Genomic DNA, 13,879 nt, shown 5'->3' on the forward strand with positions numbered 1-13,879 from the left:
ATTAATGGATGTTTGCAGGTGTTTCTTCTCATTTTGAGTCATGCCACATTAGCAAATATCACATCCAAGAAAAATTTTGCTAAAGATCATTCAAAAATGGCTGCAGCAGTATAATGACAGGGAGCCGCCAAAAATTCAGGCCAGTTTTAGAAGAGGACATGGAACCAGGGATATCATTGCTGATGTCAGGTGGATCCTGGCTGAGAGCAGAGAATACCAGAAGGATGTTTACCTGTGTTTTATTGACTATGCAAAGGCATTAGACTGTATGGATCATAACAAATTATGGATAACACTGTGAAAAATGGGAATTCCAGAACACTTAATTGTGCTGATGAGGAACCTTTACATAGATCAAGAGACAGTTGTGTGGACAGAACAAAGGGATACTGATTGGTTTAAGGTCAGAAAAGGTGTGCATCAGGGTTGTATTCTTTCATCATACCTATTAATCTTTATGCTGAACAAATAATACGAGAAGCTGGACTATATGAAGCAGAACCAGGCATCAGGACCGGAGGAAGACTCATTAACAACCTGTGTTATGCAGATGACACAACCTTGCTTGGGGAAAGTGAAGAGAACTTGAAGCACTTACTAATGAAGATTAAAGACCACGGCCTTCAGTATGGGTTACATTTCAACATAAAGAAAACAACTGGACCACTGAGCAACACCATGATAAATGGGGAAAAGACTGAAGCTGTCAAGGATTTCTTTTTACTTGGATCCACAATCAATGGCCACGGAAGCAGCAGTCAAGGTATCAAAAGACGCATTGCATTGGGTATATCTGATGCAAAGGACCTCTTCAAAGTGTTGAAGAGCAAAGATGTCATCCTGAAGACTAAGGTGTGCCTGACCCAAGCCATGGTATTTTCAATCACATCATAAGCATGTGAAAGCTGGACAATGAATAAGGAAGACCGAACAAGAGGTGACGCTTTTTAAGTGTGGTGTTGGCGAAGAATACTGAATATATCATGGACTGCCAAAAGAACGAACAAATCACTCAGAAGTACAACCAGAATGCTCCTTAGAAACAGGGATGGCAAGATTCGGTCTTACATACTTTGGACAAGTTGTGAGGAGGAACCAGTCCCTGGAGAAGGACATGATGCTTGGCAGAGTACAGGGTCAGCGGAAAAGAGGAAGACCCTCAACGAAGTGGACTGATACAGTGGCTGCCAACGACAAGCTCAAGCATAACAACGACTGTAAGGATGGCTCAGGACCGGGCAGTGTTTCGTTCTGTTGTGCACAGGGTTGCTAGGAGTGGGAATCAATTCAACGGAACCTAACAACAACATCAATTTGTACGTCATCCCAGAGAACCAAGATGTGTTGTTACAAATGGTTTGTTCACATACTTGCTATTATTTCTCATTTCCATTACAGCCAGTAATTCTTCCCCGCATTTCTACAAAATGGCAGGGAAAATCAACTTGAAGCAATAACCTGAATCAAAGGCAGTAAGGCTGTTTTCTGCAATGGCAATTATTATTATAATAAAAACTACTATTAAGTTTTCATTGAGAAAGAAAACCATAATAAATTCCTTCTCGTCAGAGCTTCTTTGATAAGAATTTAGAGTCAGGCTAAAAGCAATAGAGATCTAATTAACTAATTCTACTTAAAAATGAAACAATATTATTTTCAACTATTACCTTAAAGCAATCAAAAAGATGATCCAGTTGTTCAGGGGAAAAATCCCAAGCCAACTTTGCCAGCAGATCATGTACATTCTTCACAATAGCTTCATGTTTCCCTGCCTGTTGAATACATAAAATGATCACATAGAAAAAATCATAGCACATCTAAACTTGAATAAGAGATAGGATATAATTAAGCAGTGACGTATCAATCTTATTGAAACAATGATCCCACCTTCTTCATCTGAGGTTTTAACAAAATACATAATTTTTAAAGGCTTTAAAACTGCAATTTAAAATGTAGGAACTGGATATAAATACATAATGCACTTCAGAAATACATGTGTAACTTTATTGCTGAATACTGAAATTACTACCTGTTTATTAACAAAACTAGCAGAAAAATAAGGCATAATAATGGTACTATTTCAAAACTGAAGACTGAAGTGTTCAATAGAAGGCAAGAATGAATATTATTTCCTTATGTAATCTAGAACTTGACAATACTTCAGAAAAGGATCTGAGTACAAAACAGTAATTAAAATAGCATTAAAAAAATTATACATTTTCTGACTCTGAAACCAAGGTTATTGATTCCTATAAGAAGTTATAACCTTCGATAATAATTATTGTCAAGCTTTTATAAATAATAATGTGACCCATGACATTACTTTTCTCATATACTTAATAGGAAAAACCCTCTCACTACATACTTTTACACTATTATTATAATCATCCCTTTACACCTTCTAATTAAAGCCAGCTATAAATTGGCACCCTTTACCAAGTACAAAGATGTGAAATTTTTGGTTTTCATTTTAAAAATTTATATAGATTCCTATACAGAAAAAACATTTAAACATATGAAAATATGAATTCCTTTACATAATGACTACCATAATTTCTTTGATTTTTAGTAACTCTCTTATGAATATAAAATAGCTATAACCTTAAATTTCTTACCTGTGCTGCCCAAATATTATCAAGATCATCTAATGTAAGAGCTTTTTCTTTGATCACAAACCGAAGAATCTTCTCTAGCTTTTCTACATATTGTGGCTGATGAAGACTATCTCGCAGTACTATGGATAAGATACTGTTCTGCTGTATCCATTCCTAAATGTAATACAAAAATTTGTTTCAAAGTAGGAACTACAATACAGGGATTTAAAAAACAAAAAATAAAGTCTTAGCGCAGACTTTAAAGTAACACTAGTAAAAACTTCCAAGTCCAAATTATGTATATGTTCACAAATTAAAGCACAATAATGTACCATGTTAACTGTTTTAAAGGCAATTTTTAAAATATTACAATAATTTCACGGTAAATGTTCCCATGTGCTACACCAGTACACTTTTCAGTTTTGTATTTCCAATCTATTGCACACAGGCACTTTAGTAAAATATAGTAAGAATGCCACAGCAATATTAAATTTCCTTTGAAGTTCCTAAACACTCATTTTTTATACCTGCAACTATTTAAGAACTAGCTGACAACAGTTCTGGCCTTCCACAAAGCAGACAAATTTCACACAGAAAATCTAACTCCCAACATGGGTCAATGCCTGAATCTGGATTAAGTCCTATATCCTCAATACCACGTAAGTATGCTCCGTAAGACTTTTTATCACATTCTCATTGCTTCCATTATTAAACACATGGCTCTCTTAAGACAGGGACAGTTCTTCACAGACTTCTTCCCTGTGCCAGCATACAAAAAACCATGCTGAATAACTTCAGGGGTTTACTTGCTATTCATTTCAAAACTAAAATATAGAAATTGTATACTCATATATCAATGTTCACTGCAGTACTGTTCCTACTAGCCAAAAGGTGGAAACAACTCAAGTGCCCATTAAAAAATGGATAAATAAAATGTAGTATATACATACAATGCCATACAAAGAAATGAACTTCTGTACTTGCTACAGCACAAATGAACATGGAAAAGACTATTGTTATTGTGTGCCTTCCACAAGATTCCAACTCATGACAAACTGTTGTGTGTAAAGCAGAACTTCTCCATAGGGTTTTCAAGGCTGTGAACTTTTGGAAGCAGATCTGTCTTCGGGGATGCTCCTTGCTGGGTTTGAACCACCAATATTTTGGCTAGTGGACCACTTAACTGTCTGAGCTGCCCAGGAACCTTATCCCATTAATTGTAATTCTCATTTTTTGAACTGGCAAATGATCAATATGCCAATTCATTTACTATATTAAATCTACCCCCGAGATCACCTTGCATTTCCAACCAAAACCCAAACTATAATTCCATCAACACCTACATCCAATAATGACAAATTTACTAAACAAAAATAATTTTACCCTATGAATTCCAATAACTAATAATGTGCTATTACTATTAAGCAGCAGTTTTTTTTTTGGTGGGGTAGGGGTGGGGGTGTTGCTTTTAACATTACTTAGTACTAATCCAGCTGTTTCCTCAAGTAGATTTTTGTCCATGTAAGAATCAAACAAACTTACTGCCATTCGTTCAACTGTCAACCATTCTTCTTCCTCAGGGTTACCATGCCGATGAGTATAATATGATACACTAGATATCACTTTATTAATTTCATTCAAAGCATTCATCTTGCCATTAAAAGAAGAAATCTGCAGTAATCTGTAAGAGAAATCTGAAGTAAGTATAACTCTAAGAATTAACAAAAGCAATTACTTAAAGAGTTTAAATAGCTTACCTAAGTATCATTTTCAGCCTAAAAATTTCTAAATTTTTTACAGTTTCTTCTTGTCCTGGAACCCTGGAAGCTAAATTCTTCAAAGATTTAATAATCATTGAAAGGGCATCATTTTTTGCTTCATTCTTTGCTTCTTTTTTTAGTTCTTCGTCAGTCAGATTTTCTAAAAATCGTGGCACAACTTCTATCACTGGAATGAAGTACTTTTGCACTGTGCGTAGGCTGAGAAACTCATAGCATTGTCCAAATGGTCTGAAATTAGGAAGACGGGAAACTTCTGTAATATTTAATTTCTTAAAACCAACAAGGACCAAGCTCTTAGACTAGTAACCGTACCTAAATAAATGTCCAAGTTACCAGTTTAAAATAAGAGGAAATAAACTGAATCACAACTATAATGATGGCAATAAAACAGTAAGTTCTATAATGCACTGAATACTCATTTAAAAACATAACTTACTTAATAAGGGCTGCAATTATCTGCACATTTAATGCTGGTCCATTAATAAAACGATCGTGCAAAACCTGGAACCCGTTTAATGTGCCAAATTTATTGATGAGATCCACTAGCCAACCCTGCAATTCAGTTAATAAGAGTTAATCTCTCCTTCAAGTAAAAAGAAAAAAAAGGTTAGTAATTAAATATAGTCATAGAAATAGAAAACCCAATAAAATAACTGTCACATTGTCTTTAAAAAAGAACACAAAATATCAGTATTATAGAGTCATACATATGCTTATGAAGGCTTAAAACTTTGTCTTATGTATCCCTTGACCCAGGAATAGCAGAGCAATTACAGAGTGACTGAGAGGGACAACTAGAATTTGTTCATCTCTCATTCATAGCTGGTTAACAGGAATTAGGCAAAGTGTGTGTGGCTAAAAGTGTTTCTATGTGTAAGAATGTAAAATGATTAAAAGGTTGTATTAACATAAAACTCATATACCCAGGAATTAATTGTCTTTTAAATCTTGTCTGTTAAAGAGCCAAATTTTAGGGAAAAACAAAAATGGGAACTGGGGCCATTTTACTACTATGCTTAAGCAGAAAAAAAAAGACCGTACATTTTACACAGAAAAACATTCAGTACACAAATAAAGCTAAATAAAATTTAGCTGCTTTAAGAAGAATACATTGTTATAATCTGTTACGTTATATATGAAGGGAATCTAAATAGATTTAAAATCTCTAGTAAACCAATTCTCTTATTTCTGAATGAATTCATTATGGTACTTTTATAACTTCTTACTTACCTTTAAAAGGTTAATATAAAGCAATCAAAATATCTTGGCATATAGAGTGAAACCTGTGAGAACTGGAACTTTAGGGTACTACCTTATTTTTCGGGACTCATTCCAATTATTGGTGGGAATAAAAAATGGTAGAACCACTGTGGAAAGCTTTGATCATTTCAACTACCATATTACTGAACAATTCCACACCTAGGTATATACTCAAGAGACTTGAAAGCAGCAACACAGACAGACACATGTACACCAAACCAACGTTCATTACGGTGCTATTCATAATTTCTAAAAGCTGAAAACAACCTAAATGTTGATCAAAATACTAATGAATAAACAAATGTGGTTTATAAATGGAATATTACATGCTACAACACAGGTGAACCTTGAAAACATTACACTGAGTGAAATAAATCAAGCACAAAAGGACAAATATTGTTATGATGCCACTTTTGTCTACAAAGACAAAATCAGATACATATACAGGTAACAGTGTCCTTTAGTGGTTACCAGGGATGGGAGAGACAGGGAGACGGAGTCACTCTACATAGTAAATATTTGTTATTTTGGTGATGGGAAAAGCAACACTGAATGTTGGTGACATCAGTACATTTTAACCAAGGTAAAGGATGACACTAAGAAGTACACAAGAACAGGGGACATTATTGGTAAATACTGTAACACACACAATTTGGCAACAATAGCAGTTAACTACTAAAAAATAACTGGTTACGTAAGTACATGTATATGCATATGAATATAGGAAGATATCTGTGTGTATGCATGTGAGCATATACGGTTGTATCTGCAGGAATATTTATACACATGTCTGTATGCACTGCACGTATTATAAAACACATAAGGAGCACTGTCACAGATATCTCCCAGATATAACCGAACGCCTTGGAGGACTGGTCTAATGAGTTTGAAGTTTATTAGGACCACAGTCTTGCAGGATATCACAGTCAACTGGCAGCACATAGGCTACAAAGTTTAAGTTCTATATCCTAGACCACTAAGTGAACTCAGGGGTCTTACAAGCTTGTGACTGGACATCTAACCTACAGCTACTAGTCTCTATTTGTCTGGAGCAAAACAGAAAGAAGAGAACCAAAGCCTCAAAGAAGAAACTAGTCTACAGGACCAACTGCCTACATGAACCATGGCCTCATCTATCAAGAGACCGGAAGGACAAGGCTGTGCCTAGCTACCATTACCAACCATTTTGACCGGGCCACAATAGATGGTTCTGAATAAAAAGGGAGAAAATTGTACAACAAAACTCAAATTCTTAAAAAAAGTCCAGATTTACTAGAATGGCAGAGACCAGAGGAATCTCTGAGATTATTGCCCTCAGATACCTTTTAAACTTGCAATGAAACTATTCTTGGAGATTATTTTTCAGCTATATAACAGACTGGCTCATAAAGAGAGATCTCCTTTGGATTTAAAAACAAAAAGAACCACCACATATATAAGACCAAAAAGTCAACATTTCACTCTAATGCAAAAATGAGAAAATCGGGGGCGGGGGCGGCGGGGACGGGGGAGGACGCAGCCGTCAAGCAAGAATAATGAAATAGAACACTTAGAATGGAAATAATAAAAATGTTGACACAATGTGGAAAAGGTCACCAATGTGTCTGAAAAATACATACAGAAATTGTTAAATGGGAATCCAGTTTGCTTTGTAAATGTTCACCAAAAAGTCAGTAAGATATTTTTAAAAAAAGAATACATTTATATACAGACCATGTATTCTCGACATTTTAAATTTTTACCATTTAGCTTTCATGACATGTTATTGGGCATTTTTTACAATACACTTGATCTTAGTAATCTTAGTATTGATTAAAATATAAGTCTTGGGTGGAGTTAGTAAACTTTCAGTTACATCCTTATTTCAAAGAGAAAGTATGTTCTATTTTATGTTAGTCCAATTATAACTAACTCCAAGGAAGAAGGACAGAAGAAAACAGCAGCAAACCATATACATGAAGAGAGGGGGAAAAAAAAAAGCCAAAACCATGGAATTAGCAGGCCAGGTATAAAAAAGGCTCCCGTTTGGCATATTGTTTACTTTAATGTCTCAATAGCAATTTGATTATCAGACTTTCAGTATTTAAACACAGGAAAACATTTAACGGTATAAACAGAAGGCAGAACATACTTTTTATCACACATTTAAAAAAAGAGAATCTAAAAGAGAAAAGAATATGATGTGGAATCCCTTTAAAGCAATAAGAAACGACTCTTCACCACGTTAACAGAATGTTCATATCATTAAAATTCTGTGGAAAAGGCAATATAATTTTAAAACACGTATTTTTAAAATAACAAACCACACACTTTTGGTGATCGAGGATCTGAAGAACGAGCAAAGAGTTCATCTTCGGCCAACTGAACATTTGTGGAAACTGATTCACATGGACGTGTACCATTGTAAATATGGAATTTGCAATGTGGATTTAGGGCCATAGCGAGAAGTTCTAGAAGTGGAAACCAGTCTTGGGACAACTTGGCCACACAAAGCTCCACTAGACGATGAGTATTGTTAATAATACACCTCTGTTATATAAGGAAAGAAAAGTTGGTTTATAATACGACAACGTAGCAACTTCAAACATATGCACATACGGCACTCTTATTATTAATAACCTCTCTCCATCTTTCCATACTGGTCATTTGGATTCTGCTGACATGCAATAATGCTGTGATCAAACTTGATATATCAATAGAAATATATTAGTATTTATTTACTTCATACTTGCACTGTGCCTATCTTCAAAACTACTTGAGAAGGGTTACATAGAAAGAAGGCACCATAGGTTGTGTTTGCTCTATGTCCATAGGACAGATATGAATTACCATTTTCACTCTTTGGAATTTGTATAGTAGAATCAATACTTCCAAAATCTAAGTATTTAGCGCCGTATATCTAAAACAGAATACACTTACAATGTAAGGCTTACCTCAAAAGTCACACATCATTTTCAAAGTATCTATTTTTACACAAAAAAACTTATATTAATCAGGAAATGCTGGCATTAACATGCCATGGTTATTGGTGGGAAATGTCAAAGTTATACTTTATAGGTTGAAAATTATACTTACAGGTTGAAATTTAAGGCACACAGAGAATGTTTGCTTCACAGCTTTTGGCTGATCCCATTTCACAGATAAGGACCACAGACTTGGAGTAACTACCATAATACCATGATTCTAATAATATAAACTTTTTTTTGGCTTTTTAAGATCTCTGGAATATGACTGTATTCTAGACTGAAAGTAATTCCCAAGAGGACTTGTATTTACTCTGGCAGTCACTTGAAGACACTCTCAATCTGGGAGCACTTTAAATCATTTGACTTTTTCTTGTTATCACAATTGTAGCTTCAATTCATACCACAAACTTTTCTATGGACTGGATTGTATAGTCTAATTCCCATAAATTTTTCTTCTTCCCTCTAGCAAGTGCTAAGGTTAAAACTTTCAAGGTTTTTTTGCTTATTATTTCTATACCACAAGTTTATTTTTTATTTAACTTTTGCACTGAAATTACAGGCCTGCAATGGGGCATCTATATGTGGGATATCCTATTAGACTCCCCATCTAGGGTATTTTTCTTCCTTAATGGTACATAAAATAGTGGGGACTGACAATCAATAACATACATTTAATGAAAAACAGTGATTTGCATTAGGTCACAAGGCACTTAAAACTCCAGGTGACAGAAAGAATCAAGGTTTTGTAATTCAAAACCCCAGGCTCATTTTAAAAGATTACACTACCTTTAACTGTCTATAATTTATAATCTTCTCATTTTTTAAACTGATTTAATTAATAGACCAAATATGTTATTCAGAGTAAAGTTTTCTAAAACCAAACATAAAGGAATCACCACGTAGTAAACATAACCCTAAAAAGCAAACGTAAGACTCACATGAATTTCAAACTTCCACCCACTCACTGCCTCATCCATTAGGATTTTAGTGAAAGATATTGTTAGCCCATCTCGGAAAAAACGCTGACATGCTTCACTTTTAATATCAAGACCTGTATTAGAAGTGAAGAAAGTTAAAATAAGCCTAATGTAAAGAAAGCATTTCTCTAGTCAATTATATAATGCAAAGTAATAGGAAAATAATTTGTTTCAATTCAAAAACAGTACTGTTGCTTTTGAAATGAGACACACCATTATAAATGGTCAAAAGGACAACCTGATTATACTGAAAACATGTAGGATTTAGGAAAAATTAAACCGCACCTCAATAAATTTTATAGCAGCATTAAAGTATATGAAATTACATTAAATCAAGTAACAGAACAACTAATTGCAAAAGCTTCAAAATATGACACTGGACTCTAAACAAGAAACAGTTACTGACAGAATCAGCCTATTTTATTTCACTCATTGAAAATACAGTTCAAAACTTTAATATACCAACAATTTTAAAATGTTATTTTGAGAATGAATTGTCTATTTAGTATCATATTTAAAGGATGAGTCCTGTATTGTGGCTCTAGTTAATCTCTTTCACATCTTGGCATCTACCAGTCTTCTTTTAATGTTGTCTGATTTAAGAAAAGCAATATACTCATGTGTCTCCAAACACAAAGATCTTACTGAAAATTCAGAAACAATTCAATATGCACAATAAAGTATACTTTGATTTTGATTATATACATATTTGTATGTTACTTAAAACCTGGACTATACTTTAAAGAGCTTAAATTCTGCCTAAAAGTAACCATGGCCCCAGAAAATACACGTAGGTGAAATGCCCCTGGCAAATGAAACATTCACTAAACGTTAATGCTATTAAATGAAATACATTTACTTTTAGTTCACTGTGTACTGTCAGAGCCTAAAACATGTTTACTACAAAAGTCCTTGATATTGAGTAAATTAATGAATAAACGTGCAAATGAACAAAAGAAATTTGAGCAATAAGAAACTTTTATAATATTTTCATATCTCACTAGTATTTTTCCCTAGGATTAAAAAGCATACTGTAACATTATTTAAATGACTGTAGGGTAATAATTGGTAATTAAATCAAATTGTTACCTCTCCCACAAAGTCGGGCAGATTTAGCACAAATCACACTCAGAAACACACCAAAAAAATTAACAATTTGCCTAATGATAGTTTAAAAAAACACCTGTAGGTACAATATTTCGAAGATGAATAAAGTTCTTGTTCATGACTCAGAAAAAAAAAGTACTACTGCCTTTTCTTTTAGCCTTTAAGACCTTAAAAACAAATACAATAACATTACAAAATTCAATGATCCGCTGAAAGAATTCAATTGCATCTAAAATGCGAACCAAGTCATCAGAAAGTGATTAATCCCAACATTAAACTTACTTCAGACAGTTTTCTTTACTGGTTGCTGGAGGAAAACAACCAAACACACACACACACACACACACAACAAACAGAAAAAGAGACACACACAAAGGAAAACAAAGCTACATATATTTTGTCTCTCAAATCTTTTTTTCTTTCGATAAAAACAATTTGTTTTCTGTGTGTGTTTAAATACAAAATCAGCCATGCAAGATACACAGTTTACTAGAAGCACACAATATTAATGAAATAGCAAATTTCAATCAAGGGGTAAGAAAGGGTTCCATTAGCACAGTTCTCTGATCAACTCCATTTTAACCAGTCTACTAAAAGATAAGGATTACTTGGGTGGGGCAATCAGTTAAGCACTTGAATACAACTGAAAGATAGGCTTCTGAACTCACCCAGAGGCACTTCAAAAGGCCTGATTTACTTCCGAAAAGGCCACAACATTGAAAATCTGCACACATAGGGTTTCCATGAGTTGGAATCAACTGGACAACAACTGGTCTGGCTTATTAAATGGTAAGTATAAGTAACTTGTATTGAAATCATTTGGAAATCAACATAATTCTCAGTAAGAAATGGCTTAGGTGTAAAAAAAAGTCACCAAATATATCTGAAGTCATATGACCCCTACTAGTTTTAAAAATAGTATGAGCTTTATTTTAAAATTAATTTAAAAAACCTAGATATTCTGGAAAATGTTTTTCTAACTTTTGAGTTAACAACCACATAATAATCTAATAAAACAATAAATCCTCTCCTTAGAAATATAAACATACATAAAACTCTGCATATAACTTTAAAGGGTCTAGAGATGTCCTTAAAAGGTGTCCTAAGGTTTCTATAACCTCTAGGATTATGTAACTCTTACCAGAAAGCACAGCGACACATGAGAGTTTATGATTATACAGTAACATTTTACAGAAAAACAAAGCCTTCGGGACAATGGAAATATATAGTAATATATATTGAGGAAAATGCAGCATCATCTCACCTTTTTTACAACTCACCTTTTTTACTAAGATCAATAGCAGCTTCTAAAAGAACTTCTAATTCCCCTTTTGGCAAAACAGGAACCACCCACCTAGGCCTGAGAATTATTATACAATAAAAATATGCTTTATTGGTTGACCACTAAAGAAACAAAATAACAAAAATTTTAAAGATGACTATGTATTATTATGTATATTTTAAGAGAGGTTACAAATTACCTGCTTTTGGACACTAAGAGACATCTATTATATCTACATACAGTACTTTTTAAAGCACTCCAAGCAAGAAGAAAATCCTGGCAAGAAGGAAACCCTCGTGGCATAATGGTTAAGTGCTACAGCTGCTAACCAAAGGGTCAGCAGTTCAAATCCACCAGGAGCTCCTCTGAAACTATGAGTTGGAATCAACTCAAGGGCAATAGGTTTTAGCAAGCAAGAAATACAACGAGAGAAGAATTTATTTATTAATTTTCACTGAACACTAAAACTAATCAATTAAATATATATCTTTGTTCAAATTAGTGAGAAAGTGCTCTCTCCAGGTTTAGAGTAGTAAAAAAGGTACAATGTAACAAATGTCTTGTTTTGATCTTTATCACAGAAAGAAATAAACAGGAGAGTATGTCTGATTTCTCCAGCTCATCTCAGAACATTATTTATCAACATTCCCAGCAGATTGAGCAACAGGTTTCCCAGCCAATATTCTTCAATAAGTGTTTATATATATTTATTATATTTGTTATTGTTTCTCTTTACAAAAAAACCCATCTTTTTCAATTTTCATTAAATTTCTCCCCATCTAAGAATTTTCTAATAGTGTGACTCATTCATCTGGACACATGAGAAATAGCTCGTTAAGAAAATTCAGCCACCACCACATGGAGGTGAAAAGCACCGAAAACCCTTTTTTTTTTTTTTAAATGCTTCTGCCACAGAAAATGGGCATCCCAGAATCAAAAAATTCCATTTAGCAACTCTAGCAACCAATGTACCAATGAAAAACCACCTACATAAGCCCACAAAAGGAAATCCCTATGTACAGATCTAAAAAAAACACCAACTAGGGTCATACAGAATCAATAATTTGCAATTTTTATTCACACTATCATTCTCTTTCACTTTTTAAAACCTGGAGAAATGTATGCATTAGTAACAACGAGTTAACAATGTTAAAACTATTAAGAAGGCAGTGAGCATATGGTGACACTGCAATCTACTCTCTACTTTCTGTGTTCACTACAAGTTGCAACACTGATAAAGCAATCTGATTTTTCAAATCATTACTTCCATTAAAAGAAACACATCAAAACAAACTCACCTATTGATCATGTCATCTAACTTTGCCAGGTCAGTATGTGGAAATATAGGTTCCTCATCCTCATGCTGCGGTGGGGCATCACCTTGACCTTGTTCATCTGGGGGTGTTGTTGGCATATTCTCATTGGAAGAATCAGGTGAAGTGTTCTTAATTAAAAATTAAATATTTCAAACTTAAATTTTTATAACATACGTACAACATTCAGCAACACAGATTTTGTTAAATTATTATATTTTAATTATCCATTGTATATTCTCAGGAAAATTGAGATCATGCTTTTTTTTTTCTTTTTCGGCTCAATATGACTATTTTCATACGATTAAGAATCTTGGGGAGCCAGGGCCAAGATGGCGGAATAGCCAGATGCTTCTGGCGATCCCTCTTAAAACAAAGACTGGAAAAATCAAGTGACACAGTTGTACTTATGACAAGCTAGGAGACCTGAACATCAAAGGCAAAGTTAGAAAACGACTGAGCAGCAAGGGGAGAAAGAGGTGGTTCAGAAGCAGAGAGGAGTTGCTGGACCTAAATTGCAGGGACCCCTCAGGCACCATTCCCAGGAACTGCTGGGTGGGCCAGTACTGTTCCGCAGCAGTTTCCACGGGGAGAAGAAA

At 34.2% G+C, this 13,879-nt stretch overlaps 1 protein-coding gene across 5 annotated transcripts in view; it reads right to left on the reverse strand.

Moving 5' to 3' along the window:
- The window catches only part of LOC126069875 (probable ubiquitin carboxyl-terminal hydrolase FAF-X), a 173,975-nt gene that overhangs the window by 113,602 nt on the left and 46,494 nt on the right, over positions 1–13,879 (reverse strand). For all 5 annotated transcript variants that reach the window (XR_007516092.1, XM_049873523.1, XM_049873524.1 and 2 more), the window contains 9 exons: positions 13,266–13,411; positions 11,966–12,045; positions 9,540–9,652; positions 7,946–8,164; positions 4,812–4,927; positions 4,352–4,603; positions 4,137–4,275; positions 2,616–2,768; positions 1,668–1,772 (listed from right to left, as the gene is read on the reverse strand). Coding sequence is in view for 4 of the 5 variants with exons in the window: in XM_049873523.1 (XP_049729480.1) it covers positions 1,668–1,772; positions 2,616–2,768; positions 4,137–4,275; positions 4,352–4,603; positions 4,812–4,927; positions 7,946–8,164; positions 9,540–9,652; positions 11,966–12,045; positions 13,266–13,411 (1,323 nt within the window). In the remaining variant the exon portion in view is untranslated. The remainder of the gene's footprint in view (positions 1–1,667; positions 1,773–2,615; positions 2,769–4,136; positions 4,276–4,351; positions 4,604–4,811; positions 4,928–7,945; positions 8,165–9,539; positions 9,653–11,965; positions 12,046–13,265; positions 13,412–13,879) is intronic.

Source organism: Elephas maximus, chromosome Y, assembly GCF_024166365.1.
Source record: "Elephas maximus indicus isolate mEleMax1 chromosome Y, mEleMax1 primary haplotype, whole genome shotgun sequence".
NCBI lineage: Eukaryota > Metazoa > Chordata > Mammalia > Proboscidea > Elephantidae > Elephas > Elephas maximus.